Raw genomic sequence first — 27,021 nt, forward strand, 5'->3', positions numbered from 1 at the left:
TCTCACCTCCAGTCATAGCAAATATCAAGAATGATGGCTTGTTTTGCGACGATTCGTATGCTCCTCGAGACACAGGCAGTGAGTTTATCCGCCCGCCATCCACTGTTCCAGATTCCCTAGAAAAGCTGAATGCTGGCGGACATCTGCAATGGTTGAGATGGGCGGCTCGAAAATGCCCTTCCATTATGTACATCCCATTCGTGTGCTATTCTACACCCCATTTCGTGTGCTAGTTAGTCTACCTCCCATTTGCGTGCTAGTCTGCTCCGTACATCCCATTTGTGTTCTATGTGCTACATTTACCTTGCTGCCACATTTTGACATTCTTGACCGTCAGACCGCGTTCGTTTCCCGTTCCCCAGCTCGGTTCCCACTCCGACCTGGCTAATTGATGTGTCAGCATAGATTGTGAGAGGTACTGTAACAGGTCACACTGGACTTACCGCCGTAGAAGTCAGAGGCTGCAGAGTCTCTTCCGTCAACCCATGGCTTGCTACCCACTCCGTCCCTGGATAACATGTGTCAGCGATGGTGAAACACAGAAGCAACGCTGCCAAAACGTACGAGAACCAGCCATTGCGACTCCCGACCGCAACATTGAGAATCAGGTAGAATTTTTGATCGAAAGGTGCATTCTTGTTTCCGCTGATGTACCAGGGCGACGTCAGTAGCGTGCCATTTTCGTATTCACCTTGGAAATGGCCGCGTTGCCAAAAATCCTGTTTCTTGAAGTCGACGTAGAGAACTTGCTGAAGTCGATTGTCGACCCATGTGTAAAGATAATCCTGTGACCACTCGAGCCCGAAGGTATGAAAGCCTTCGGAGTAGTCTGTTCTCTGAATCGTGTGTTCTTGTGTAGTTCTGTAGAACCTGTCGGTGTCCCACGATAAGCCTGACGTGAAAAAGTTTCAGTTCAACAAGGTCACTCTCGAAACCAAGACTGAGTTTCGCTCACCCCAATGGATCGTGCTTGAGACTGTCTCTCTTCCGCCGTTTCTGTAGCCACGTGCGTTACCGCGACTTTCCATAATATCAATCTCGCCACTCAGCGGCCAGATTCCATATACAGAATCTTCGGGCATCATCCAGATTGCCGGCCAGAGCCAATCGCCCTTTGGCACCTTGGCCACGACTTCGACACGGCCATACTGGATCGATTTTGCACCTTGCGTAGTAAGGCGCGCTGACCTCACGGGGTTTATGACTGCGTGTGAGGAAATGTTGGAGTTCCTGCTGCACTCATCGGCATAGTATTGGGCACTTTTGTTGGCTGTGCATGAACCGTCACCATGTTTTGTCTGGCCCAAGTTCAAATGGTAACTGATCCACAGGTTAGAATCTTTCAGCGGCCCAGGGCCCGTGCAACTACTGACCCATTGTGTATTTGGCTTTCAGTAATATCGGTTGTGGCAGTTGTGAAAGTGGGAACGATGTGAAGTCCATCTCCATCAGTAAAGGCGTTTCGGACATCAGTTGTTGTCCAGTCAAAGGAGCCCGTACCAAACCCGTCAAGTTGGACTTCATGACTCCAGATGGATTTATCGAGGGTGCTGAAGGAATCGTCTAAGACTAAACAATACTGCAAAGCAAAACTCGGTGTCAGTGAGCCACAGTCAGACGGAAAATGGGAAGCCGAACCTCGTGGTTGGGAACGCCGACCGCGATCCTCCAGTTCACAACAGCGCTGAGAGCTATCGCAAGGAGAAGCCCTCCAAGGATATACCAGTTCCCCTTGCGAGGCGCTTTGTATTTCTTGTCCGCAGTCCAAGGTTTCTCAATCCTGCTTTATGTCAATGATGCTCGAATGGTTAGATAGGGGAACAGAAGGAAGAGCAACTAACTTTCCGTCCAGCAGATAAGTCTTGAACTCATGGTTGCGCGTACCGCTCACCCGATAGCTGTTGAGGCCTCGGAAGGGATCCTCCTCAGAACCGTCTCGGGTACGATTGTAGCCATAGTTCTCTATCGATGCGACCTCGCTGTTGCTGTGACTTGGCCTCTGGGGACTTAGATGACTTGCTTGATACGCTGCATAAAGGAAGTCGGGGTCATGAGAGTTTGCGATCGGCGACGTCATCGTCTCTCTCGTCTTTGCCCGAGACTGACTGACACGCAAAAGCCGTAAAGGTGACTGCGAGACAATGATAATGTAGCGGCATTCAACTTTTGCGTAGAGCTGTTGTTGGCAGTTCACCAAAATCGATCGGCGTGGGTGGCGACTTTCATGTGCTCTTGCAGACTGTCCTCATGAGACACGCTCTAAATTAGGACTGGCTGAGCGTTACCGGTGTGCGAAACTAGCTCTGGAAACGTTGATCTCGCGTTACTGGAGGCGCATGTCCAGCCATGCCAGCCACAATATTACTACGGTCTCATGGATAAATCGTGTAATGTAACTCGCTTAACCGGGGTGCCAGACAACTGCCGCTTGAATCGGCGAAGCAGCAGTTGGCATCGCATTGAGAAGGAGGCCTTCCTGCCACACAAATTGCCCTCGCTGCTGTTTGTCGTCGAATGGCACCCTGGCGCTAAATTACACGATTTACCCATGAGACCGTAGTATGTACTCTCGGTGCGTGAACCCTGTACAATGGTCAATTGGGACAGTTCAGAAGTTGGCCGTGAAATTAAAACCCGTTAGCGAGGAACTGAAAACCAGGTTCCAACAAGATAGAGAAGATTCTTATCGCACATGAGGAAGGTGCTAGGCGATGTCGCCTGAGAAAGCAGATACAATCCTTGCAATGACTCTGAACGGTGCTGATCCGAGTTGATGATCCTCTGACTGTGAGATATTATTGGTAAAGCAGGCAGAGTCATGGTGGTGATAAGCGATATCGATGATGACCCTCTGATTTACCCGTGAGACCATAGTAGGTTTTGCGTGGCGAGCTGATGATGTGCTGTAACTGCTGTGTCGGCAGCCCAGAGGTCCCATGAATGGCCTGAACCAGGGTGTAAACCAGAGATTGTACTTCCGACACCATGCAGTGTCTCAGCCCAGAAAGTCTTAGCCCCGGGATCTCCAAGTTTGCGCTGCGGGAAGCCTTCTTATCCGGGACTTAGCACACCAAAGGTGGATTGCAGTAAGAACACATCCAATCCAACTGTCGTCTAAGCGAGATGCGCAACGTTCAACGGCTGAGCTAGATGCCCGCGACCATAGCCTTGAAATCAGACAATGCGGGACGCGACCATGGTCGAAGGCGAGCAGAAATCTTGCATCCGGACAAAGTGCGTAACTTACATGCGTGAAGTCCACGCTTCGCACTCAGGGGTCTCCTTGGATGGTAGCCGGTACGCGAGATAGCGAAAAGCCACCGTCTTTTTCTGGGAACAAATCTTCTCAGTTCATCTGTAGTTCATCGTTCTTATTTTTGACAAGGCTCGGTGCACTCGACATGTCAGGCTGATGTAGAGACCAAGCTTCTTTGCTTCTACCAACAAGTTACAACACCGATGGCTTCACTCTCGGAGGCAGGTGCCTCTACGCCTCTGCCGAGACCTCCGTATCTGCATTTTTCGCAGTCGAACTCTTCAGGAGTGTCCGTGTCAAGCCGCCAGAGCAGGCGCCTGGACAAAGCCAACTTCGATGAAGCACTGAGGCACAGAACGGTAAGAGCTTTCGCAAATGCTAGGAACGCTGAGCTAATCGAGTCTTAGATGACAAAGTTCCTTTATGGAAAAGGTGTTGCCAATGGTTGGTTCGATATCAACCTGCCAAAAAGGCCACTCGGTGTCCTCCTGCGTCAATCCAATGGCACCTACAGCGTCGAGCCACAGGACCTCGAGGAAACGCCGGTTCGCACGGTTGCAAGACTTGGCGTTCAGGCAGCTTTTGCCATTGCTACGGATTCCACAGAGGCCATCTTCGATGTCATTGGTGACGAAGATCATGGAATCATGCTTGGTGATGGCCTGGAACTCCAAGTCGTCGACTGCATGGCCAACCTCATGCGAATTGGGCTTGCTCAGGCACGAAGATTTCCCTACGCGGCATTAATCAGAAGCGAGAGAATTCTTCTAGTATGGCATGACGAAGTTGACAAGGTGTTGCAACAAGCGGTCGCCACGGAAGAGGAATTGATGAAACTGGTGAGTTCCGACAACCGAGACTGGTGTATGTTGTCTGCCAGCCAGAAGAGTGCTGACTGAACATTAGATATGGGGGGCTGCTTCTTTCAACGCCGCCCATAACACATCCAGAGCTCTGACTGCGAGTTCTCTAAGCGTGTGGGACAAGTCGAAGAGGGAGAGATTCACAACGGAAGTCACAGAGATCTCCGATTTGGAAGAACAAGAGCTCGAAAAAGAATCCCTCGACCGCCCAGTAAAGCTCTATGGCGCTATCATCATGGCTTGTTCGATATTCTTCCTGGTCTTCCTCATATTCGGCTACACCACATCTCATCTCGTCCTCGAGATGCTGACAGACGGCGATCGCATGCGATTCGTCTGGATTGCCTTCGAGCCACTAACCCTAATCGTGGCTATGTTTTTCTCTCTGTCTCTGATGACTTATGCCTTCCAGCTTTTCGGACCCATCACTGGCCTTTTCACCAACACACGATTCTTCTCAAGCAACAGACCGAACCTCAAGCAAGCGTATGATCAAGGATTTACTCCTCCACGAGTCACAATACAAATGGCTGTTTACAAGGAGTCAATGGAGCTGGTCATTATCCCAACGGTCCGAAGTTTGATGGCTGCGGTCTCAGACTATGAGTTGAAAGGAGGAAAGGCCAATATTTTCATCACGGATGATGGCCTCGGATACCTCCTTCATAGCGACCCTGCTGCCGCACAAGCTCGTATCGAATGGTACGAAGCCAACAACATTGGGTAAGCATCATGCACAGCTGGTGGCAACGTTGTCCTTTACTGACTTTCACCACAGCTGGGTAGCCCGACCAATGAACGGCGAGAACGGATACTTTCGTACCGGGCGATTCAAGAAAGCCTCAAATTCGAACTTCTGCATGAATTTTGCCAACAGGGTCGAACGAACTCTCACAAGACTCGTGCATGCCCACAGCCAAGTCAGAGATGGAAGCCCAGTCTTCATCGACCCGGCGGAAGAGGACGTTCTCTATCACCAAGCTTTGACCGAAGAACTGGCTAAGGATAGTCGAGTCAAAGCCGCTGGAAACATCCGTATAGGTGAAGTCATCCTGATGTGTGATTCCGATACTCGGGTTGTAAGTTCATGGACATCTGGCTGCGAGTATTGAGCTGATGTGTCCCAGCCAAAGGACTGCCTGATCAATGGGGCGGCAGAAATGTTCCTCTCGCCAGAAGTCGCTATCGTGCAGCACCATACGAGCGTCTTTCAGGTCTCCGGCGACTTCTTCGAGAACGGTGCTACTTATTTTGCCAAAATGTGTTATGCGCAGATTCGGTTCCAGGTCAGCAATGGTGAATGCGCCCCCTTCGTCGGCCACAACGCTTTCGTGCGCTGGAAAGCGCTCCAAGACGTCGCAATAGATACTGGGGATCCAAACTACGTCAGTTACTGGTCGGAACAGCATATTTCCGAGGATTTCAACATGAGCATTCGACTTCAAAGCGCCAACTGGGTCACTCGATACGCTTCCTATCATCAAGACGAGTTCAAGGAGCAAGTCTCTCTTACGATATACGATGAAATCAGTCGATGGGAAAGATACTCTTACGGCGACAGTGAACTCTTGTTCAATCCCATTTGGACGTGGCTCTGGAGAGGTCCTTTCACTCGGTTATTCAGGAAATTTTTGTTTTGCGATATGCATTGGTCTTCGAAGCTCAGCATTATATCTTACATGACTTCATGTGAGTATTGTCACTTGCGGATAGTGGACTTGCGAGCTGACACCCTTGTCTCACAGATTATGCCATCGGTAGTGGCTTCTTCTACACTATCGCCAACTATGTTCTGGTCGGCCTTTACTGGAATGAACTGGACAAATTTTACACCTCCTCATGGTCCATCTTTCTCTCCGTGGTCCTGGTGTTCTGGATCCTCAGCAACATCGCCCTAGCCATTATGCGATTCCGCATCGGCGAACGATCATTATTTGGTTCGCTCTGGGAAAATTTCAGGTGGCAGCCGATGTACTGCTTCTACTTCTATGGCCTCAGCTTTCACGTCAACAAAGCTTTGATCGCCCACATCGTCGGGTACGAAATGACCTGGGAGATGACCAAGAAGGAAGCCGAGAATTCAAACTTCTTCAAGGAGATCCCAAAGATTGTGAGCACATTTAAAACAATGTATCTTGTCATGATTCCACTCGCTGGTGGCGTGATATACATGGCGTTCTTTGCACCACTGGCATGGAGGATTACACAACCTGTGGCGATCCTACCAATGGCTCTGATGATTGTCTGTCATTGCAGCTTACCTTTCGTCCTCAATCCGCATATTGTCAGCGCCGTCGATCAGTATGCTGTTGACGACAAAAGCAATATCGAGAAGGTATGAAGGGTTATAATGAACGGCGTTACACGAATTGGGGTTTTCCATATACATACACGATATACGACTCGAATACAACTAGATGGCGACATCCAAAACTAATTTTGCGAAGGCTACATAGACAACAACAAAATATATAAAGTCGACCACACCTTGGCAGCTCAAGCAAACGTTCAATCGGTCCAGTATAGACGGGCTACTCTTCAACTCGCTGCCCCTACCTTACGGACTATACTCGTAATAGACACCCCAAAAAGATTCGGCATGAAAGGCTACTTCCTGCCCATGGCTTTCTCAATCTCTATGAGAGCAGCAATGACCTTCTCATCATAGTTCCGTCTTCCAATGATCTGTAAGCTCACCGGCGCATCCTCGTACTTCTCGGGCGAGTACATCTCGTACACAAACTTATCCTCCGCATTCTTCGGTACGTAATCTATGTCTTTCTTGTCCTTCTCTTGGTCGACTGTAGTCACGGGAAACACCACACCAGGGTAGTCCAAAAGATTCCAGTTCGAGGTGTAGCCCCAGTACCGCGACTGCTCGTGAGGTGTCGCTGCACCGAATGACGGCGGGCAAAGGATGACATCGACATCTCGACCGTCTTCTTTACCTGTATCTGTCCAAGCGCGGGCATACCGCTCTCGGTAGGCATCTCTTTCGAGACAAAGCTGCAAGATGTCAGGCTACAACTTGGGTAATCTCAATCACGGGAATGACTGACCTCCCATAATTCATGCATGTTATAGCTCTTAACGGTCGGCTGCTCGTGGATGATGAACTTAGTCAGGGGCAAGACAGGCTCACCAGCACCCTCTAATAGGCCAAGAACTTCGGCGCCGCCGTCTGGAAAGTATAGTCCCGCAGTAATATCCCATCCTTTCTTGTGGTCCAGTTTCGTGCAGTCCCACTCGACCACTTCCATACCTGCGGCCTTGCATGCATCGGCAACTTCACGTAATGCTCGAGTCATCGGCGGATGGGGCATAACGACACCGTCCCACCACTGCACCGCAATCTTCAAGGGCCTCGTAAAACGATATGGTGTCCACATTTTGGTGGTTAAACCAGGATCCAATCGCCATGGTTTCGCATCGAGAACAACTTTCATGAACAATTCAAGTGAGTCTCGATCTTTGGCCATGGGCCCGAGTGTCGAGAGTATGGTCTCTTTACCCAGCATATGGCCGCGCGTGCCACTCGTCGGCACACGTTTCGTAGTTGGCCTAATGGTCTGTCAGTAAGGTGGATGTTCCTTCCATATTCTCCTCGTACTTGTAGCCGTATATGCCGTTATGTGCAGAAGGGCACCGAATGCTGCCTCCGATGTCACCGCCAATGCCTAGTAAGCTACCACGGAACCCGATCAGAGCTCCTTCGCCTCCGCTGCTACCCCCAGGGGTTAGGTTCCGATTATAAGGGTTGACTGTCCTGCCATAAATGTTCGACTCGGTCTCCAGGTGCATGACTGTTTGTGGCTGCGTTGTCCTAGCGTAGTACACACATCCGGCGTCCCACAGGATGTCATATAGAAGAATTGAGCCTTGCGGCTTCCCAATCCAAGCCACGTAGGAGCCATTAGCAGTGCCATTCTTGGACTTCGAACCATGGTGTTCTTTCGTGCTGATGGGTAACCCGTGTAACGGTCCAACAGGCTCTGGTAGCGAGTCGAGATATCGTGCTCGCTCGATGGCCTCATCCCAGAGAAGCTCGGTAAGACAGTTTGTTGCATAATGCGCGAGAGCAGCCCGTCGCAGGAAGGCTCTCGTGACTTCTTCAGACGAAAGTTCTCTGCTTCGGAGCTTCGCTAGTAGTTCAGCCACGCTGTAGTTTTCTGTGATCTCGAGTTCCCGCGGTGTGAGCACGGATTTCGCAAGGCCCTGGGAGTTCTGGGGCAGTGTTTCTGGTAAGCCTTGTAGAGCGGGCTCGACACGTGCAACTGATTCATTGCGTATCTTCCTGGGCAGTTGTGCCTTTTCTTCCCATGACTGTTGAAACTCTTGCTCTGTAGCCATTGCACAACGTTTTTTCACCAGGAACAAGGCTTCTAGTCGACTTCCAAAATTTTGTCTCACGGTCTACAGGTGATAGTGGTGCACAATCCTACCTCACAGAACCTAGATATCAATTGCCAGGATTCTCACTTGTACGGATTTGGCCGACGTTCCTCGGTTCTGATTACGGAGACTGGCGACAGTGGTCGACTTTTAGCTTGTTTCCTTTCGCAGGCATCGCCGTTATGATGCCGAGTTCCGAATGCCATATACATACTTTGTCCGACGTGAAAAGTTGTCCACAAGCTTGAAGTCGATATTGCTACCAGCCGGCAGACACGGTGAACCGTGGTCGGCCATGACAATCCCAAGTAGGCATTCTTTGAGGAGATGTTTTGGAGGTCGAATCGCCTGCTTAAGGAACTAGTCCAACACCTCAGATTGGGTGCAGATAGTTGATACACGCACGGCCGTGTTTTTTTTTTTGCCAGAAGTCGTAACAATCCTGTCGGTCTCGAGTCTGCCACCTGCCAGGCTTGCAAGCCAGTCACCGACAGTGAAGCAGCCGAGCCTGTTTAAAGAAAAAGTGGCACACCAAAATCACTGTCTGACCACTGCATCTAGAAGACATCTTGCTTTCTACCCTTGATAGCGTATATATTTTTGGTGTCGACATACTGATAAACTTGTATTATTCGATAGAGCATCTCTCAAATAATTTATCTATCTCTTCAAAATACTATGTTATCATATAAAGTTGTTCGCAGAGGCATACAAAAACGTAGCAACATACGTTATGATCGTATATCCTACCAGTACCGTCTAGGTTAGGCGATCTATTCAGAGTCTCTATCACGAACTCAGAATGCTTCTAAAACACCGCTTTTCATTCACAAGCGGCTTGTTATGTTCGGGACTATCGTGTTGTTACCAAATATTTTGGTGTGCCACTTTATTTTTAAAGAGGCTCGCAGCCAAAACTGCAGTCACGTGCTCAATTCGGCAGACTTTCTCCATCTGAAATCCGTGGGGGAAGGCGACAATCGTTTATCGCAGCCTCGAGTCGCGACCCGTGAAGTGTATGGAGTACCAGACTCGACACCACGGCCCGCCATCAACAGGCTTCTTTGAATGCCGATCATGCTCAGAACCATGTATAAGCCAGGCTCTCTCATTCGATCCCGTTCAGCAAAATTTGCGCACTAAAAGCAACACCTCTTAAATCCCGACAAATGCTGTCGGGAATCATCTCTCCGTCACAACTGCGAGCCTTGTAGCGCTTTTGACAAGCGCTCTGTAACCTCCATCATGGACAGCCTGGTCGCCGCATCCGGCTACAAGTTCAGTAAGGCCGATAGGAAGTTGGGCAAAAAGAAGCTGAAAACGCTGTCTGGGAAGGAGAATGAGACGAATGGTATGGTCCCCCGAACGAGCGCATCCGACTCATCATTAACCAAGGTTACATGTGTAGGTCTTAAGAATGGCGTCGCCTCCTCCCAAGCGCCGTCACCTGTTCTGCCGAAATTCGACGAGGAAACTATGGCCAACTTTCCGGACGGCAAACAAGAGGCCCTCGAGACTCTGATATGCAAGCACTGCAAGAAGGTGGTGCTGAAGCGGACGGCTAAAGAACATGTCGCATTGTGTCTCAAATCCAAACAAGAGAAGGCTCGCAAGAAAAAGGAGGCTCGAGAGGCAGCACAAAGGGCTAAAGAACGAGCTGAAAGAGCAGACGAAGAAGATGACGATGACGACGATATCAAAGGAGGGAAGAACAACGGCGAAGGAGATGACAAGAAGAGCAAAAAGCGTAAAGCTGAGGACGACGACGATAGAGAGCCGAAAAAGAAAAAGACAAAGAAAGAAGAGGCGAAAGCGAAGGCGCCCAAGCCCAAGGGACCAGTCGATGTCGAGAAGCAGTGCGGTGTTACTCTGCCAAACGGTGCCCAGTGTGCCAGGAGTTTGACTTGCAAGTCTCATAGCATGGGAGCCAAACGTGCGGTGCCTGGCAGAAGTTTGCCTTATGATATGTTGCTTGCGGCATATCAGAAGAAGAACCAAGCACGACAGCAAAGTGAGTGGCCATGTCTTGCAAAGTATTCTGATCGATGTTAATATGTATGATTTACAGAAGCGGCGATCGACGCCAACGCCCCGGCTCTTCTGGAAGAGGATCTCGATCCAACACTAGCAGGACCTGTCGATTCTGATGAAGAACGCGATGCCGTTATGTCGGCCATAGCGAGAAGTCTAGCCAGCCCTCAGCCGCTTGTCACCGCACCCTTAGTCCCCAGGAGACGCAATTATCAGCTCATTCGCCTCAGAGAGACGCTGTCCAACGCCATGAGCGGCAATAGAGGTGCAGGATTGTTCAGCGTACCGGCCGACGCTGGTCGCAGTGCGGTTCCTCCATCTGCAACCCATGATGCTTTCTCGCAAGCCATATCTGCTTCACCAGCGCCGACAGGCGTTGGCATGGCTCAACCAGGCATGAGAGCACATTCCAGAAAGACATCCATTGACGTATCCTAGGAGGACGTCTCCGATACGGACAGCAAGGCCGAAGAAGACGTGCCGGAAACAGAGCAGGACGAACCTGCAGATGTTGTTGGCCCGCTCAAGTACGAATTTTCAACAACACCCAAGTATAAAGGCGCCGATAGCGAGTACCAGGACGAGACTCCAGTTCTCACGCCTGACGAAGATGACAGCCAGAACGAGGGTCGATCTTCAACAGTCACTGCTGAAGACAATGATAGCCTGCTGGGAGACTCTGGCAAGTCGGAAGTTGTGACCGATAGCGATGATGTCGTTGTTCCTGGTCGAGGCAAGACCATAGCGCGTACTCCTATTCGTTCGGAAGTCCGTCCACCTACCCGTCGGTCACAACGTTCCCGACGTTTCAATCCGCGCTTTAGCTGAAGTGAGTGAGCCTTCTCGGTCACAGACTAGCAAAGCTTGCGATTCTTGTCTTGCGATTCTTGTCAGCGACCCTGCGCACGCCAGTGCTTCGAAGCACCTCATTTCGATCGATGTCCAACACATCCTCCACCAATTGGTTATGGCTTGACGACCTCAAACGCATTTCTTAAAGCAAATGCTAGCATTCGTCCCGCCGAAACCAAAACTATTGGTAAGCGCCACTTGCACCTTTGCCTGTTGCGCAGTATTTGCAACGTAGTTGCAATCGAAGCCCTCACCACGCGAAAACAGATTGGTCGTGGGAGGCAACATGTTCTGGGGGAAAGTCAGTCTGGGAAAAGAGAGGCAGACATCCTATGGCAACCCCTACCTCGTTTATCGTTAGGATAGTGAAAAGAGCCTCGACAGCTCCCGCAGCACCTAGTAGATGGCCAATGGCGCCTTTGGTGCTGCTAACATTGATCTCAGAAGCTTTTTGTCTTCCGTGGCCTCCGAGCATCAAGGTCTTGATTGCTTGATTTTCAGCGGCATCTCCAAGCGGAGTAGAAGTTGCATGAGCATTGATGTAGTCAACCTCTGATGGACGAATTTGTGCCTGCTTGAGAGCCTTTTTCATGGCGAGAAGAGCACCGTTGCCGTCTTCTCGCGGAGCGGTGAGATGGTGTGCGTCAGCCGAGTTGCCGTAGCCGACCAATTCGGCGTAGATTCTGGCACCTCTGCTTTTTGCGTGCTCGAGCTCCTATACCAAAGCATGATTAGACGATGCCCGTCCTCAAACACGCGTAGTGACCGACCTCGAGAATCACGCATGCAGCACCTTCTCCGATGACAAAGCCTGCTCTGTCTTGGTCGAACGGCCTGGACGACACTTGTGGCTCGTCATTGAATGCAGTGGCTAGACTGCGCGATCTGGCGAACCCGCCTATCGCGAGTGGATGAATGCAGGCCTCTGCTCCCCCAGCGATCATGACATCTGCTTCGCCTGAATTGATGAACCGTGATGCGTCGCCTATCGAATGAGCTCCGGTGGTGCATGCTGTGGTGACGGCGTGGTTGGGGCCCTGAATTAGCCAAAGTCAGTATCATGCTGCAAGAGAAGGCGGAGGAGAGTTGTCAGACCTGGAGGTTGTATCTCATGGATATATGGCCGGCTCCCAGATTGATGAGGAGGCGAGGGACGAAGAGCGGATGGATTTTGCGGTAGTTCTTCTGTGGTCGTCGTCAGTCAGGAAGAAGATATGGTGGAAAGGTGGCAGGTGTACGTACCTCCTGGGCATACGCCACAGACGTATCGTAAAGCTCTTCCAGGTTGCCGATACCTGAGCCCAGACAGACACCCGTCATCTCAGGATCCAGTCCTTTCCCACCTTCAAAGCCAGCGTCCTTGAGTGCTTCTGCCGATGCCGCGAGACCGTACTGGGCGAATTTGGCCGTCTGTCTTAGTTCCTGGGACAATTAGCACCAGCCCGCCTGCAAGGACAGGTACGGACAGTAGGTGTGACATGATCCTTCGCCCGCCATGATCCCTCCTCGTTCGAGCTCACGCCAGTTGGCACAAGACCCGCGACTTGACTCGGGATGGCTTTGAACTCATCCCCAAGGTGTCTCGTTGAAACGATGCCACAGTCGCCATTGAGCAAGCGTTGCCACGTTCGGCGGACACCTATGCACCGGGATTTCGGTCAGCCTTGGTCGAAAAGCGTCCACAATTGGGTGTCAGGGTCATAAGTGTGATGAGGTATATCATACCAACACCTAAAGGCGTCACAGCCCCTAGACCCGTCACGACCACTCTACGCATCTCATCTTCCACAGATTTCCTCAAACAGGATAAGGCGTGATGTTGTAAAGCCTTAGGTAGACAGGACTGTACTCTGTACACCTAGCTGTAGGTCTCGTACATACCTAAGGTAGGTAAGAAAAATCCGGTCCGGACATATCCGCCGAGGGCCGGACATGTCGAGCATGTCTCGCTGACACCTTCATGATTTTCTCGACTTTCCACCTCCACCACACCGACGACCACCAATTGGATGCTCTACAGCCTTACAAGCCGTTGAATTACATAACTCAATCGACATGGCCGGTGCCTCTAAGAAGATATGATACAAGATCGATATTTCTCTACTGTAGATCCTTCATCCTTTTTCTGACCTTTAATAGTGTCTATTACCCGAGGAAAAGATCCTTTTCACCACAGTATCTCCTCCGGGGTGGAAGACTCTTGGACCGTTAAGATGCGGTTATCGGCCTTATCACTATCGACATGCTGCTTCTGCCTCGCCGCGCTCGTCCGGCCAGGTAGTGCATCATTCTACGACAACCCAGAGGTCGAGGTCCGTCCCGAGACGGAAATCCCGCTGGACGAGTTGAAGGCGAAATGGGATTTTGATGTAAGTCACCACCAGCCATCCTTTCATCTTTCACGTCGGCCCCAAAGGTCGTCAAAAGTGAGGTCGGCGCATAAGGATCCCCGGGAAGGGGGAAAACAGAGAAGAAGGCTGAGTATCTGAAAATCTCTATAGTGGTCCTTCTCAGGAATCTCCACATTCGGCCACCTCAAGCATGTCAAATGCCTGACCACACCCTACGAGCCGTTTGATATCGGCATTCTCGGGGCGCCGTTCGACACGGCCGTCAGTTATCGACCTGGTAAGCATTCATTTTCCTCAAGTCGTTAGACCTCGGTGTCGCTTGAGCAAGCATCCTCATCACGCAATACCCAATCCAAGTACACCCCACCGTCGGCCTTTAGGTGACGCTCACGGTCAATCTTTCACCTCATTCTTCCTACTCTATCCTCGCCTCCAGTCCTTATTCTTCATGCTAAACGATACAAGGCGCCCGTTTCGGCCCACGCGCCATCCGCGCCGCCTCCGCCCGGCAGACCAGTTTCCGAGGCTTCAACCACCGGGCGGCCGTTAACCCGTACCAATCCTGGGCCCAGATCCTCGATTGCGGCGACATCCCCGTCACGCCCTTCGACAACGCCCTGGCACTGCACCAAATGACGACCGCCTACACCGAGCTCATCAGCCGCCGCCCGCTCTCGTTCTCCAACCCGCCCAGCCACACCCACCCGAAACTCATCTCGCTAGGCGGCGACCACAGCATCGCCTTGGCCGCCCTGCGCGCTCTCCAAAAGGTACACGGCCGGCCGATCGCCGTCCTCCATTTCGACGCGCACCTGGACACATGGCACCCCGGCGCGTACCCGAGCGTGTGGTCGACGACGCCCACCCAAGCCGACTTCACGCACGGGACCATGTTCTGGGTCGCGAGCGAGGAAGGGCTCATCGCCAACGGGAGCTCCGTGCACGCCGGCTTGCGCACGCGCCTGTCCGGCAACGAATGGGGAGACTACGACAACGACGAACGTCAGGGTTTTCTGCGCATCGAGGCGGACGACATCGACGCCGTCGGCGTGAGCGGTATCATCGAATTGATCATGGAGCGCATGGGCACCGAAACCCCCGTCTATCTCAGCGTGGACATCGACGTGATTGACCCGGGCTTGGCCCCCGGCACTGGCACACCCGAGCCCGGTGGCTGGACGACGCGAGAACTGATTGCGATTCTGAGGGGCATTGAAGGCTTGAACGTCGTGGGCGCCGATGTGGTCGAGGTGGCCCCGGCGTATGATGGCATGGGCGAGTCGACCGCCTTGGCCGGCGCGCAGGTCGCGTATGAAATCTTGACCAGCATGGTCAAAAGAGGGCTGAAGGATAGAGGCGAGGAGGTCATTTTGACCAAGCCCGGCAGTCAGAAGATTTTGAGTAAAGCCAAAGCAAAGGCCAAGGCGAGGAGGGATGAGTTGTGATTAGAATCTCTTAGTTTGAGAGAAGAAAGGGGACATTACTAGTTAGTCGTAACGCCGCGCAAAGCGGGACTATACCAGGGATGAAGGACCGAGACTACAAAAATAGAGAATGGATATCAGACGTCCAAATATTTCCAACCGTGTGTCGGCAATGCCTGTTTCTCTACCTGGTCAAAACTTATGAGATCGAGGACTTTCGACCGCATAATAAACGGTTACGGTTACGGTTTCACTTCTGCTCTGATGTCTTATGATTTGATCACATACAAGCTGCCTTGTTCATCTTACACATACACTTTGATAACTCGGTAGGGATGTTCCTCACTATCATATTCAATATCAGACAGAGCCGAATGGGCCTTGTTCACCTTGATGATGACTTCATTCTCTAACATAGCCTCCCCAGTCGTTAAAAAAAAACAAAGTAACCGCACTCGACAGGTCCAGCATAGTCGAAAATGTCTTCAAGCCGTCAAATGCCACTGGTGGCGGATCGGACAAGATCAATTGCCCGACGAAGCAGCCCAAGCAAAAATAATGGTACCTCCCCAAAGTCTTGTCGTTTCCCATACCTCAAACGCCATGCTGTCTAGTCTGCAACCTTTTCTTGGATCGTGGCATCATTCGTCTTCTTACAATCACAAAAACCTCCCCAAATTATTCTCAGAAATTGTATCTCGTACCTTGTCTGGTAACAGGCTTGCCCTGACGATTGAGAACTGGCAGGGCTGTTGACGCGGTTCTCGACTCTTCAACTGCAGCATTCTTCTTGCCGCGTGGACGAGGCTTCGGAGGCGGATCAACGTGTCGATGGCCGAGCTCCGCAATAGCCGTGGTATTCCTCCATCGCAGACATCGGTGAGACTTGTCATTGAAATAGGCTTTTGTTCTGGTCGACATCCTTGCCGGTGGTTCTTCTGACTTCTCACGGGGTACCAAGTATGCTGCTCGCTTCTCCATGTGTTTGATGATAACATCTCTCTGCATAGTAAGTTCTTTCTGCAGCTTGACTTCTCGGACGCCTCGGGACTCGAGCCAGCCGATCAACATGTCCAGCTCTTCCGCTGTATCATAGAAGCCCCATTGTTTGGCATTGTTCAATCTGGTAGGACCTTCTTCCATGGCTTTTCGTTCAGCTGGTGTCATCTGGAATCGTCGATAATAAGCGTCCTGGTCCTGCTTGGGGATCTCAATAAAGCCTTCACGCTCCATGTCGTCCGGTCCTTGCACCCAAAGACGACCATTCGCATAATCTGCATCCGCAGTGGAACTGTCCGGCAAGCCACCGTGGGGCATGGCGTTCCGTTCAAACCACCAATATCGATTACAGAAGCGATCCTTACCCAGAACTCTCGTTCGAGGACAATCTGCTTCGCGCAAATCACCGTCGACCACGATAATCGCATCTTCAGCAGCCCGGACTTTTCCCCGTTCCTTTTCGATCTGCTTGAGAACTTTCTGGTACTCCTTGCTTCCTTTGTTTTGCTTTGCCTCGGCAGCCTTTTCTCTCCGTTCTTGCTCCTGTTCACGTTTTCTCTTCCGTTCGGCAGCACGGTCGGTGCCACGCCGCAGGGAACGCGTCAGGACGGGTTCTTCATCTTCCGAGTCAGGAATGGAAATGCCACCCTCTTCAGCCTTGTCAACCTCCATGGCATCTTCGAGCTCAGGCACGGGACTAGGAGACTTCTCAGGCTCTGGTGCCAGTAGTCGACGCTCAATTTGAAGTTCTTTCAACTTGGCCAACGCTTCTTTCCGCGCTCGTTGATGCTCAATCTTGGTCTTTCTGTATTGGGTCATGGTGTTGCTCATGTCCTCCAAGAAATCTTTCACTGTCTTCGTTTCGAGGAAGAGTTGGCAGATTATCTGGAGAGCTTCCGCCCGCAGGTTGATGTCCATGGTGGAATATTGTATCCTTGCAGTGTCTATTGTTGGCTCGGCGTCTAATGGGGCAAGATGTGTAAGGATCCTGACGCACAAATCTGTGAGCCGTGGTCTTCCCGCCAGCTGATGAAGCAGACCGACCATCACTAGCTCCCAGCCTCCATTACGGAAATCTCGCTTTCGAAGTCGATCGATCCAACCATATTCGGCAAACATCTCTGCTGCCCGGTGGGGAACAGTTTCGACTTCATCTTCCACAACGGGTTCTGATTCTGGTTCGGCAAATTTGACCTTATTCAAACTGCTTCGAGTTCGCTTCGCAGGGTACTCAGGCTCCGGTGTGGGTGTGGGCAGCTTGCTTTCTTCCTCCTCGGACTCTTCTTCTGACTCGTCGGGATCTGGCAGGTCCGGAAGAGAGATCTGTATAGCTCCTTCGTCTTCATTTTCCCCCTTGACCAGTTGCTTGAGAACCGCGCAGTGCACCTCAACGAACATCTCACAGTCGATATCTGCCGAAGAAAACAACATTGCCTCCACAAAATCGTCGAACGTGAAGGAATCTAATTTGAGCACCTGACAATATACATTCAGGGTATTCCAGGTCTCAAGGAGAAGACCAATGTTTTCTTCTTTCAGGCCTGGAATTACGTTCTCCATTTGCTTCTCATCGGAGCACTGCTCCTCAGTAATAAACTTCAAGGCTGGCCGATGCGTCCCATCTCGGACTGGTTCGACATCAAGATCATCGATGGGGTATTTGATCGGCGGCGGAGGTGGTGGCGGGATCTCTACCACTACCTGCTGCTTGGGAGGCATGGGTTGTGGCGGGGGTTGCGGAGGAGGATAGTAATGGCCATTGGGCGGCATGTACTGATTCGAGTAGCCTGGGAGGTAAGGGAAATACCCTGCAGGAGGTGGAGGTGCAAAATTTTGCATAAGCTCCTCCCATGAGCGTGGTAATAAGCCAGGGTCAGGATGAGGTGGACGATAGGCTCGTGCAGTCGGATTCATCTGCTCTTGCTGATGGTGTTGCTGACTTTTCCGTGCTTTGGGCGCAGGTTTCAGTTCGGGGAACTTATTGGGTTGCCAGATACCAAACATACCATCTTGTTGCTCCATACTGGCGTTCCTCTTCTCCGCCTTCTTCGCCGCCACCTTGCTGCTGTGCTGGAGTTGTGGAGGAACATTCGTGTCAATCCGGAATCGTTCAGCAATCTCTGGCTTGACCAGCCACGGAGCGCCAATCCATCCCTCGCGGGTGACTGCGTTCTTGATGAACGAACGAAGCATTTGCTTTGTAAAGACCTTCCGATCTCGGGCGATATGTTGATCATCAACCAGAGCCTCCTCATCCGGTCGGTCGATAATCCTGACAAAGTATCTAGAGAATGCACGTCTTGATACCGAGCCATCGGGTCCTCTGATCTCCGCAAACTTTGCCTTGTCTCTTACACGTCCATTGAGCCGTGAGGAGTCGTTTAGGATGATCGTGACCAGTTCCCCGGGGTAGAAATCGTTCTTGAATTCATTAAATACTTCTTCCACCAGGTTGTCAATGCGGGACGTGGTGGAGAACTGGACTCGGCGCAAGACGGGTTCGCGAAGAGCCTGAGGGAACGCCTCGTCAATCTCTTTCGAGCCTGCTTGTTCACTTCGAAGAGCATCGAAGAAAGTCAAGCCGGAGCGACCAGTGACCTCGCATGTAAATCTTTTGGACTTGAAAAAGTCCATGCGCTCGAGGTAGGCATCGTAGGATGTGAATACTTCGTTAGACTCGGAGACGACCCAGACGTCGCATTCTTGGTCGTCGATGTAGGGATGTGGAAGGTAGCGGACGGGTTTTCTCTTAAAGAGCACCATCCTGGCGGTCGCAGGGTAGGTCGTGCTCTCGAGCCGGGAGCAGCGGGCAACGAGCGTAAGGTGGTGCCAGGAACAGATTCAAGGGCTCCACGAGCTACGTATAGATGATCGTTAGTCTTCTGGACGTGTAGGCGGGTGTTTGCGGGCCTGACGCGGTGGTTGCAGGCTTTGCGCACAATGGTGTAGACCTACACAGGGTAGTGAAAACGCGTCATGGAGGAGATATGGTCGCTGGTGATTGAAGGTGCGGAGGGTGCTGGTCAAATAGCACGCTGTGGTTGAAGAGAAAACAAGACGGCAATTGGACAAACATGACCAAGAGAGAAGCAGGAAAAGAACAATGAGAGTCCAGGGCTGCTGCAGATGAGTTAGTATGCGGCAAAGAGCCAGTTACAGTGGGAGGAGCAGAGTGGGTGTTGGATGCGAATGTGGAGCCTCATTTATTCCGCAGGCTGAGACGGAAGGGCAGTCCTCATGAGGGTTTGTTTGCCGGCCATGCGGTCGCCTACAATGATGAGACCCATTCCGAGCTTCTGACAATCACCAGTGAGACACCCGGAGAGTTATGAGCAGCCCTGGGCCCCTTTACTTTCCTGGAGTATTGTACATGGCAGACGCTCTCGATCACAGTGCGCGCATGCTCGACATCATAGCCTTTCGCCGACTTAAGTGAAATCTGGTTAGTGCAGCCGCGCCCCGACAATCCCGCCAAGGGTCAACAGCGCCAAGACTTGCCCGGAAGTGTCCAATCACCGCCCCCCTTACCTCCCCTCGGCCTCACTAACCATGGGCACCCATCAAATCCCTTGCCTGGCATTCTCTCATGGCCATAATGGTATTCAATCGACTCCGACAGGCGTGCTGGATTCAACGCAACAGGTTTCAAGCTACCATCTTGTGATTCTGTCATGCGACGAGCCATTATCAGGAATTGGCAACCATCCTACCGTCTCCATGTCATGGATGGACACCGCTGACACCTACTGCCGGGACTCCAAACCCTTGTTGATAGTGGTCCACGAAGCCTTTCTATCAACCACTCGTGCGCGACATATGCGAAGACCGCGTACGCCATGTAGGAGAATTGCTATAAACCATTTTGAACCCGTCGATGCACTTAACTACAGCATTGAAGGCTTTCTATACAGTTGTCCATGAGACCATTCGAGCTGTTATGCTAGTGTCTCCGGTCTCGAATTATGCTGTCATGACAGATAACACACCATGAACCCCAACCCCGACCCCAGCACTCCTATTGCCGAGTACGTACTGATGAACATCAGTGGCAGGAATTCGTATCTGTCTCCAAATACTATGCCATGCACCAGTGAACAGTAGACCATCAGAGGAATCGAGATGGCAATGTAAAGCAGTGCGAATCGGTCCAAGAGAAACACTCTTCTCCTTGAAGGCGCCGGTGCCAGTTGATCAAAAGCGTGAAGGAAGATGATCAACCATGCTAATGTGTAGGCGACCTTGATCGGGAACTCAGCCGACGTAAACAGAAGAGGGAATAACGACACATGTCCAGCGACCGCCAGAGGCCGGAAACTTGCAAGATATGAGCGGTCCTTGATGGCTAGAAGACTGAAAGGTATGATGACCAACAGAACAGCCTTCTCGTGAACGTGCCATCCAAAGAGAAATGATGCATATCCACAAAGTGTGATGGCTCCCACAAAGGAGTCCCAAGTAGGTGAGAGCCACAACTTCGTCAGCGCGATGACCTGAAAGGATAGAGTGATGGCGAAACACTGCGCAGCTGAAATGTCCGGCAAGACGGCAAAGGCTGTGTCGCCGACCAAACCTCGAGTAACACTTTGGACTGCGTTTTGGTCAACACTCAAGCCTAGATAAGGCGCCGCCACTATCAATACTCGGTCAAGGAAAGAGTACACAGCCCACGCATTCGGTGCCCAATATGCGTGACAAAGGCCTCTTGCGAAGGGAAAGAGCCGGCTTTTGAGTTGGTCGAGTTGGCCCCAGGCAGCAAAGGGACCAAATGCCGCAACAAAGACGGCCACGATGCTGGTGCCGAGCTTCAAGATGTTCATCAACTGCGGCCGCAACATGTTGTTTGGGTGCAGACAGTATACTCGTGCAAGGTAGATGAAGTAAGCCGGTGCCAGGTACAGGTAGATGTGCTTAAGGCACAAGAGCAGTGCGAAGAGTATGCCACTGTACAGCATGGTCGATTCTCTTCTCGCGAGGACAATAGAGAGAATCAACAGTCCGTATAGGAAACCATTGTACTGAAAATGGATGTGGTCAATGATGAAAAGACCTGGAGAAAGTAGGATGGATAGCGCCACAGCATGACTTTGACGTCGCGTCGAAAGTGGTGATGTCTCCGTGTACCTACTTCTGTCAGCACCACGAACCCGACATATCACAGGTCCGTTGACTCACTTTTGCAAAGAGTATACTAGTAGAAGCTCTGTGACAATGACAGATGCTCGCTGAAAGCAGACTGTTGCCCACGAGTCGTAGTTCAGGTTCTCTACTTGGAGCATTGCAGAGTCTATGAGACTCGCTGGTTGTGAAAGGAGCCATTCAAAAACGGCAAATGCTGGAGGATAGTCCAGCGTCCACTGTGAGGTCGCCTTGACTTACAGTCAGGTGTACTGTGAGAGATGTAGGTAGGAGTCAATGCTTACCTCATAATACCATTGCTTTGCCGGTAACGAGTGAGTAATAGCCAGCCAATTCCGATGAACCTCAAAGTCTGTAGATTTGTAGGCAGGCAGTAGCAGAACCTTCAGTGCCGTGGCTACTACGGCTGTTTGGAACAGTGAAGGCCATTGATCAAGCCCAACCTGTCCTTTCGACTTCGGCTGCCGTGCTTCCTGTACGAGTCACATTAGTCCTTTGGCCATCTGATATTAGCGTGGATAACCAGAGCATACCGGGATGATAAGTGTCTTGTCCCGTAACTTATTGAGCGTTGCCGATACTGCAGAGGCCATCGAGACTGCTTGTGTACCTATCGATGCAGGATCAAAGGGAAGCCTTTCATTGCAGCTGTCGGAGAGAGGCTGGTCCACGGCGCGCTGAGTCTCCGCACCAAAAAACATGATGCCTCTTTTAGAACCTTAAGCTGCACTCGACCAATCTAAGCGCGCTGCTTTAGTCTAGTGCTTTGAAGACCAGGTCTTTGAGGGACAGGCATGGCCAGGGTACCTCTTGAGCAGCATATTGGTGACACCTTGTACTCTACGACCCCTTCTTCGGAGGTTGCTAATTGATGGACGCTTTCGAAGGGTTCAAACACCATGTTGTCTTCCAGAATTTGAACGTTCGGCATCTTGTCGAACCAGCTCCACTAACCGTCGACCTTGCACGCGAGATTCGCTACTGCGTCATTGCCATCTGTTGCAGCTGGGTTACTGTATCAATATTTCGCTCTTGGACAGCCAGCAAAAGAGGCTCTTCCTAGGACTTCTGCACCATTAGTCGTCCGTACCACACTTGAGACTCGTCTAGCTTCAGTGCTAATGCCATCTGCAGTTTTCCCCCTGGCACTACAACCATTTTCAACCACGACACGATGTTCGCCCTTCAAGCGGCTTGCTTGTCCATGCTTTGGGCTACCACGACCTACGCCCAGAATCTCCAAGTCCAGAACCCTGTCGAAGACCTCTCGTTCGGCCACAAGTCTACACTCTCCCCAAACTCCTTCGCTATTCCTGGCTGGTCCATGCTCGGTGAAGGACACGTGCCTCAACTCCTATCCGATCGAGTCATCCTGACACCACCCTACGGCGGAAATAAACGAGGGGCGCTGTGGTCAGAAAACAAACTGACATTGCAAGACTGGCAAGTCGATCTGAAGTTCCGGGCGGGCGCTACCGACCGTGGCAGTGGGAACCTGCAAATATGGTACGCGCAAGACGGCGAGAAGACAGTAAGCACATCAAACATCTACGAAGTTGGGAAGTGGGAAGGCCTAGCTATCGTAGTCGATACAGTTGGTGGTGTACAGAAGATTCGCGGCTTCCTCAATGACGGCTCAACACACTACAAGAACCATGGGAACGTCGACTCCCTCGCCTTCGGCCACTGTGACTACGTCTACCGCAACCTTGGCCGACCGTCACACATCATTGTGCGGTCCACATCCAGTGGCATGCTCGTCCAAGTCGATGGCCGCCACTGCTTTACTACCGACAAAGTCGCCCTGCCCACAAACTACAATTTCGGCATGACAGCCGCGTCTGGCGATCCCCCTGACTCCTTCGAGGTTTTCGCCTTCGCCGTCAGCAATGCGCCAGCCGGCCCCTCCAACCCGCAGCAAGACGCTCATCAGCACCAACAACAACAGTCCTCACCACCACCGCCAGCGCAAAACCAAAACCCCGATGCCGGCATGGCCCAAATGGACGACCGCCCGGCTTCACACTACACGACATCCGAGTCCCAATTTGCGGATCTCCACAATCGCCTGAACCTCCTCTCCAAGTCGATAACAAACCTGTTTACGGAAATCACGCGGCACACGCAGGCCGAAGAGGCTCGGTACAAGGAGATCCTCACTCGCATCCCGAACGAGCAGACCATCAAATCCCTCGAATCGCGCATCGGCAACCTCGACCGCGTAGTCGGTGACTTGGAGCGGGAGTTGAAATCGTCGGACCACAAGGGTCAATTCGCGAAGATTTCCGAACAAATCACACAGACGCATCTTGGTGTGACGGAGCAGGTGCCGGAGCGGTTGAGGGAATATGTCCAGGCACACACCCCACGGATTGGATTTATACTGTATAGTTTCATGGCGTTCCAGACGTGCTGTATTGGCGCATGGTGCTGGTATAAGTGGCGGAAGAGTACGATGCCTAAGAAGTATTTGTAGCTTGTACCATGGCTGTAGGTTTTAAAGATTCAACGACGACGTTGTCTGGAATGGGCATTCGACTATGGAAAGATCCATTTGCATAGGACATGCGTCTATTCTTTCTTTTCTTTGCCGTCTATGCTCCTGTCTGTGTCTTCAGCCACCTCGTGCATTCGTATTCGTCTGCATCGTGCCGACACCTTTTTGCGCATTTGCAGCGTCGAGCTACCATACATAACGCTCATCTCATTTCCAACCGACGAATTCCATCAGATTTCCAGTCAATCAGGGTGTGCATCTGTCACTGACGGATTCCATTCAGTGTTTTGGCGATCAAGGGGTGCATCTGTAAGCGAAGCGCGGGTACAAAGTACACTCTCTCACAGTCCAGCGACCACACATCCAAGCTAGGAACCGCTCGAGGCCGAGACCGTAACCGCCGTGCGGTGATGTTCCGTACCTAAAATGCGGAGATGTTAGCCACATGCTGCAGCTGGAGGGACAACTGAAAAGAAGGGCAGCCATTCCGAACTGGAGATCCAAATGAGAAAAGAACAGATGTTCCGCGCTGCAGATCCAAGGGGGAAAAGTAAGAAAGAGTAACGCACCGTCTCTGATCCGTATACCAATAATAGGGCGCTGGGTCGATGCCCACACGCTTATACCCCGCCATGAGCTCCTCGTAGTCATCGATGCGCATACTACCACCAACAATCTCACCCACGCCGGGCATAAGCACATCCACACTCTCCGTCACGCGCTTATCCTGGTCGTCCTTCTTCATGTAGAACGCCTTGATCTCGACAGGGAAATGAGTCAGGAAGATGGGCACGTTGAGCTCGTCTGTCATTTTGCGCTCAGCGGCCTCGGCGATATCATCGCCGAACTTATGCGGTTCGCCGTCTTCATTGGGGATCTCGTGCTCGATGAGCCACTGGATGGCTTCTTCGTACTTCATTCGGCGGAAGGGGCGATGGGGCGCGGCGAATTTGGGGTTGAGTTCCTTCACGTACGCGGCGATGACGGGGTCGGCCAGCGTGATGTCGATAACCCGGCAGATGACGTGCTCGAGATGCGCGAGCAAGTCATCGAATTGGATGAAATCCAGTTCCGCTTCGATGTGCATGTACTCGGACAAGTGGCGGCGGGTGAGCGACTTCTCTGCGCGGAAGGATGGGCAGATACAGAACACATCGCCGAGAGAAGCCACGCAGGTTTCGAGATACAGTTGCGAGGACTGCGTCAGGTAGGCCTTCTCACCGTAGTAGTTGAACTCGAAGAGAGTGGCGCCGCCTTCGACTTGCGTCTGGACCATGGCCGGAGGGGTGACTTCGAGGACGCGGGTTTCTTGGTATGTCTGGCGGAAAGCGCGGGTGACGGCGGCGCGGACTTTCATGATGGATGAGGCGTTCTCACCGCGCAGCACGAGGTGCCGGTTGTCGAGAAGGGTTTGGGCATCGCCGTCGGCTTGGACTTTGTTGGTGATGGCTTCTTTGTCGCCGACGGCGGCGCCGATGACGGTGAAGAAGTCGGCGTGCAGTTCACGGTCGAGCGGGGCGTGGGCTTTGGGCGGGAGCGAGCGCAATTCGCCATGGATGGCAAGCGAGGTTTCGAGGGTCAGAGTCATGGCGGCGTAGGCGCGAATCAATTTGCCGGTGAAGACACATTGCATTTGGCCGTAGCCATCTTTCAGCGTAACAAACATGACGTCCTTTTGGGAGCGCAGATGGTGGACGCGACCGAGGACCCGGATCCGGGTTCCTGGGCTGTCTGGTGTTCCGAGCTTGATCTTTGCTGGGTCGGTCTCGTCAAGTCGGATGCGGATGGGAGCGGGCAGGCTGGCGTCTTCCTCAATGATGACTTTCTTGGCTTCTTCGAGGACCTGCTGTCGTTTCACGGCCTCGGCGTTTTCACGAATGGCTAGTTCCGCTGCCTTGGCTTGCTTTTTCTTGTGTTGTTCAAAGAGGTTGGTAGCTTTCTTCAAGGCCGATTTGGAGGCTGGCTTCCATTCGAGGCGAACACCTTCGTCGCCATCTTCACCAACAGGACCTGTTTCGGATTTTCGAGTTAGATATGTCGTGGTGTCGGGAGGATGTTTAATCATGGCATGAAGAAGAGTCTTGTAGGGAGCTCCTTCGGTTCCGACTGCCGAGTCATCATCGCGACCGACGTCTTCGTCAATGTAGACGGGAGGAGCCGGCATGTTGTTATGTTTGGTTGTTGCAAGAAGGAGTTGGACAGGCTAGTTGATTGAAGAATCGATTTAAAGCTGGCACATGTGACTCATCCGATGATGAAACGAGGCTGTGACTGATATACCTGAATATGTCCTAGCGCTCACTTAGACCTCATGGACGAACCAGCCTGTGCAGATTTCCAGATCAGTCAAGAGCCACCAAATTGAGGACGATGGTATTACTGAACATGTATTTTAGACCAGGCCAAATCATAGATGAACTGATAAGCTTGGACATGGCCGAAAATTATTGTGCTTTCCGCGCGGCAGATAAGCCAATCAAGAGTAACCAGTCTACGCTTTCCTCAAGTAGGCTTAGTGTTGGATTAACGCATCTAGCCAGGAACGCTTCCGAGCCTGCAGCTGATGGCTTGAATGAAAGGGGCCCTGTCTGACATGCCAACTGGAAGGAAGCTCAGTGAGGCTTCTGTGTCAGACGGCAGGTTTTATGAAGCTCAATGCATGGCCAATCGACCTGACAGCTTCAAACGGTAATCAAAGCTGGCGCCACAGTCTCCGTTTCCACTTGACTGCCAGTTCCCACGGGCTTTGACGGAAGTGAAGCTTCAACATGCAGCGATGACATGGGTGACAAGCTCAGAGACTTGAACTCTTGTGCATCGTATCTCTTCATTTCTTGAATATCCAACCCTTCACAATTAAGCTGCAGAGAACCACCACTTGGAATTCTCCGGCGGCATGCCCAACAGCCACTCATGTAATTCCACCACCCCCTGCTAACACCCTTGTCCGACTTGAATCCACCTGCAGATTGGATCATCTTGAAACTCCATCTTCAAACCTGCAGGCGCGTGGTCTACGATCCCCCTTCGCGTGCCTTTTCGTGTCGATTGTACCCACGACTTTGGCACAGAGATACCAATGCACCAGAAACTCTTGGTTTACCTTGTACCTTGAGAGGAAGGCATCGTGATCCCATCCGGGCAGTATGGAGAGGATATCCCCTTCCCGAGAGACCCATCAGAAACCCATTGGAATTGCAGCCACACCCGCGAGTCCAAA

At 51.8% G+C, this 27,021-nt stretch overlaps 10 protein-coding genes across 12 annotated transcripts; 4 read left to right on the forward strand and 6 right to left on the reverse strand.

Annotated features, from left to right (window-relative positions):
• Window positions 1–173: 173 nt before the first annotated feature.
• On the reverse strand, window positions 174–2,936 carry PV05_04072. Of its 2 annotated transcripts, XM_013464765.1 has the most exons (8): window positions 2,286–2,936; window positions 1,842–2,239; window positions 1,639–1,780; window positions 1,374–1,579; window positions 956–1,320; window positions 565–892; window positions 444–508; window positions 174–384 (listed from the first exon to the last, which is right to left on the reverse strand). In XM_013464765.1, exons 2-8 carry the CDS (start codon window positions 2,075–2,077, stop codon window positions 287–289), a joined length of 1,440 nt encoding a protein of 479 aa, XP_013320219.1. In that variant the 5' UTR covers window positions 2,078–2,239; window positions 2,286–2,936; the 3' UTR covers window positions 174–286. The 2 variants fall into 2 exon arrangements, with proteins under 2 accessions (XP_013320219.1, XP_013320220.1); XM_013464766.1 differs by having other exon boundaries at window positions 1,842–2,936.
• Window positions 2,937–3,459: 523 nt separating this feature from the next.
• Window positions 3,460–6,460, forward strand: PV05_04073 (uncharacterized protein; the record flags this gene model as incomplete). Its single annotated transcript, XM_013464767.1, has 6 exons — window positions 3,460–3,615; window positions 3,664–4,095; window positions 4,163–4,842; window positions 4,898–5,198; window positions 5,247–5,808; window positions 5,865–6,460. The coding sequence occupies 6 exons, from the start codon at window positions 3,460–3,462 to the stop codon at window positions 6,458–6,460; spliced, it is 2,727 nt and encodes a 908-aa protein (XP_013320221.1).
• A 153-nt stretch (window positions 6,461–6,613) lies between these two features.
• On the reverse strand, window positions 6,614–8,545 carry PV05_04074 (uncharacterized protein). The gene is made up of 3 exons (XM_013464768.1): window positions 7,730–8,545; window positions 7,179–7,680; window positions 6,614–7,125 (listed from the first exon to the last, which is right to left on the reverse strand). The coding sequence occupies exons 1-3, from the start codon at window positions 8,467–8,469 to the stop codon at window positions 6,727–6,729; spliced, it is 1,641 nt and encodes a 546-aa protein (XP_013320222.1). The 5' UTR covers window positions 8,470–8,545; the 3' UTR covers window positions 6,614–6,726.
• A 991-nt stretch (window positions 8,546–9,536) lies between these two features.
• On the forward strand, window positions 9,537–11,855 carry PV05_04075 (uncharacterized protein). The gene is made up of 3 exons (XM_013464769.1): window positions 9,537–9,862; window positions 9,920–10,522; window positions 10,580–11,855. Exons 1-3 carry the CDS (start codon window positions 9,757–9,759, stop codon window positions 10,978–10,980), a joined length of 1,110 nt encoding a protein of 369 aa, XP_013320223.1. The 5' UTR covers window positions 9,537–9,756; the 3' UTR covers window positions 10,981–11,855.
• Window positions 10,548–13,269, reverse strand: PV05_04076 (beta-ketoacyl-acyl-carrier-protein synthase II). The gene is made up of 7 exons (XM_013464770.1): window positions 13,120–13,269; window positions 12,861–13,033; window positions 12,637–12,816; window positions 12,490–12,579; window positions 12,165–12,431; window positions 11,741–12,109; window positions 10,548–11,685 (listed from the first exon to the last, which is right to left on the reverse strand). The coding sequence occupies exons 1-7, from the start codon at window positions 13,169–13,171 to the stop codon at window positions 11,524–11,526; spliced, it is 1,293 nt and encodes a 430-aa protein (XP_013320224.1). The 5' UTR covers window positions 13,172–13,269; the 3' UTR covers window positions 10,548–11,523.
• A 114-nt stretch (window positions 13,270–13,383) lies between these two features.
• PV05_04077 (agmatinase) lies at window positions 13,384–15,310 on the forward strand. The gene is made up of 3 exons (XM_013464771.1): window positions 13,384–13,763; window positions 13,896–14,022; window positions 14,211–15,310. The coding sequence occupies exons 1-3, from the start codon at window positions 13,608–13,610 to the stop codon at window positions 15,188–15,190; spliced, it is 1,263 nt and encodes a 420-aa protein (XP_013320225.1). The 5' UTR covers window positions 13,384–13,607; the 3' UTR covers window positions 15,191–15,310.
• Window positions 15,311–15,453: 143 nt separating this feature from the next.
• On the reverse strand, window positions 15,454–19,360 carry PV05_04078. 2 transcript variants are annotated; one of them, XM_013464772.1, is made up of 3 exons: window positions 19,124–19,360; window positions 18,175–19,025; window positions 15,454–18,117 (listed from the first exon to the last, which is right to left on the reverse strand). In XM_013464772.1, exons 2-3 carry the CDS (start codon window positions 18,929–18,931, stop codon window positions 15,854–15,856), a joined length of 3,021 nt encoding a protein of 1,006 aa, XP_013320226.1. In that variant the 5' UTR covers window positions 18,932–19,025; window positions 19,124–19,360; the 3' UTR covers window positions 15,454–15,853. The 2 variants fall into 2 exon arrangements, with proteins under 2 accessions (XP_013320226.1, XP_013320227.1); XM_013464773.1 differs by having other exon boundaries at window positions 15,454–19,025.
• Window positions 19,361–20,003: 643 nt separating this feature from the next.
• PV05_04079 (uncharacterized protein) lies at window positions 20,004–21,913 on the reverse strand. Its single transcript, XM_013464774.1, has 4 exons — window positions 21,838–21,913; window positions 21,589–21,777; window positions 21,341–21,534; window positions 20,004–21,289 (listed from the first exon to the last, which is right to left on the reverse strand). Exons 1-4 carry the CDS (start codon window positions 21,895–21,897, stop codon window positions 20,137–20,139), a joined length of 1,596 nt encoding a protein of 531 aa, XP_013320228.1. The 5' UTR covers window positions 21,898–21,913; the 3' UTR covers window positions 20,004–20,136.
• Window positions 21,914–22,089: 176 nt separating this feature from the next.
• PV05_04080 (uncharacterized protein) lies at window positions 22,090–23,874 on the forward strand. Its single transcript, XM_013464775.1, has 2 exons — window positions 22,090–22,386; window positions 22,439–23,874. The coding sequence occupies exon 2, from the start codon at window positions 22,479–22,481 to the stop codon at window positions 23,778–23,780; it is 1,302 nt and encodes a 433-aa protein (XP_013320229.1). The 5' UTR covers window positions 22,090–22,386; window positions 22,439–22,478; the 3' UTR covers window positions 23,781–23,874.
• On the reverse strand, window positions 23,803–26,204 carry PV05_04081 (asparagine-tRNA ligase). Its single transcript, XM_013464776.1, has 2 exons — window positions 24,371–26,204; window positions 23,803–24,222 (listed from the first exon to the last, which is right to left on the reverse strand). The coding sequence occupies exons 1-2, from the start codon at window positions 25,963–25,965 to the stop codon at window positions 24,096–24,098; spliced, it is 1,722 nt and encodes a 573-aa protein (XP_013320230.1). The 5' UTR covers window positions 25,966–26,204; the 3' UTR covers window positions 23,803–24,095.
• Between the last annotated feature and the right edge of the window lie 817 nt (window positions 26,205–27,021).

This window comes from Exophiala xenobiotica (assembly GCF_000835505.1).
Source record: "Exophiala xenobiotica strain CBS 118157 unplaced genomic scaffold supercont1.2, whole genome shotgun sequence".
Taxonomy (NCBI): domain Eukaryota; kingdom Fungi; phylum Ascomycota; class Eurotiomycetes; order Chaetothyriales; family Herpotrichiellaceae; genus Exophiala; species Exophiala xenobiotica.

Bases quoted from the DNA above. Each gene is read 5' to 3' on its own strand.
- PV05_04072 (XM_013464765.1), bottom strand. From the start codon at position 2,077: ATGACGTCGCCGATCGCAAACTCTCATGACCCCGACTTCCTTTATGCA. The intron at 1,781-1,841 runs GTTAGTTGCTCT...GACATAAAGCAG, and splicing joins ACTTATCTGCTGGACGGAAA to GATTGAGAAACCTTGGACTG. The intron at 385-443 runs GTAAGTCCAGTG...CACATCAATTAG, and splicing joins AGCCTCTGACTTCTACGGCG to CCAGGTCGGAGTGGGAACCG.
- PV05_04074 (XM_013464768.1), bottom strand. From the start codon at position 8,469: ATGGCTACAGAGCAAGAGTTTCAACAGTCATGGGAAGAAAAGGCACAA. The intron at 7,681-7,729 runs GTACGAGGAGAA...ACAGACCATTAG, and splicing joins AACGGCATATACGGCTACAA to GCCAACTACGAAACGTGTGC. The intron at 7,126-7,178 runs GTCAGTCATTCC...GACATCTTGCAG, and splicing joins ACATGCATGAATTATGGGAG to CTTTGTCTCGAAAGAGATGC.
- PV05_04075 (XM_013464769.1), top strand. From the start codon at position 9,757: ATGGACAGCCTGGTCGCCGCATCCGGCTACAAGTTCAGTAAGGCCGAT. The intron at 9,863-9,919 runs GTATGGTCCCCC...TTACATGTGTAG, and splicing joins GAAGGAGAATGAGACGAATG to GTCTTAAGAATGGCGTCGCC. The intron at 10,523-10,579 runs GTGAGTGGCCAT...TATGATTTACAG, and splicing joins GAACCAAGCACGACAGCAAA to AAGCGGCGATCGACGCCAAC.
- PV05_04076 (XM_013464770.1), bottom strand. From the start codon at position 13,171: ATGCGTAGAGTGGTCGTGACGGGTCTAGGGGCTGTGACGCCTTTAGGT. The intron at 13,034-13,119 runs GTATGATATACC...CCCGGTGCATAG, and splicing joins TGTGACGCCTTTAGGTGTTG to GTGTCCGCCGAACGTGGCAA. The intron at 12,432-12,489 runs GTCTGACAACTC...TGGCTAATTCAG, and splicing joins CCATGAGATACAACCTCCAG to GGCCCCAACCACGCCGTCAC.
- PV05_04077 (XM_013464771.1), top strand. From the start codon at position 13,608: ATGCGGTTATCGGCCTTATCACTATCGACATGCTGCTTCTGCCTCGCC. The intron at 13,764-13,895 runs GTAAGTCACCAC...AAATCTCTATAG, and splicing joins AGGCGAAATGGGATTTTGAT to TGGTCCTTCTCAGGAATCTC. The intron at 14,023-14,210 runs GTAAGCATTCAT...AAACGATACAAG, and splicing joins GGCCGTCAGTTATCGACCTG to GCGCCCGTTTCGGCCCACGC.
- PV05_04078 (XM_013464773.1), bottom strand. From the start codon at position 18,931: ATGGTGCTCTTTAAGAGAAAACCCGTCCGCTACCTTCCACATCCCTAC.
- PV05_04079 (XM_013464774.1), bottom strand. From the start codon at position 21,897: ATGGCCTCTGCAGTATCGGCAACGCTCAATAAGTTACGGGACAAGACA. The intron at 21,778-21,837 runs GTATGCTCTGGT...TGACTCGTACAG, and splicing joins ACAAGACACTTATCATCCCG to GAAGCACGGCAGCCGAAGTC. The intron at 21,290-21,340 runs GTGAGTCAACGG...TGACAGAAGTAG, and splicing joins CTAGTATACTCTTTGCAAAA to GTACACGGAGACATCACCAC.
- PV05_04080 (XM_013464775.1), top strand. From the start codon at position 22,479: ATGTTCGCCCTTCAAGCGGCTTGCTTGTCCATGCTTTGGGCTACCACG.
- PV05_04081 (XM_013464776.1), bottom strand. From the start codon at position 25,965: ATGCCGGCTCCTCCCGTCTACATTGACGAAGACGTCGGTCGCGATGAT. The intron at 24,223-24,370 runs GTGCGTTACTCT...TCCGCATTTTAG, and splicing joins TGGTATACGGATCAGAGACG to GTACGGAACATCACCGCACG.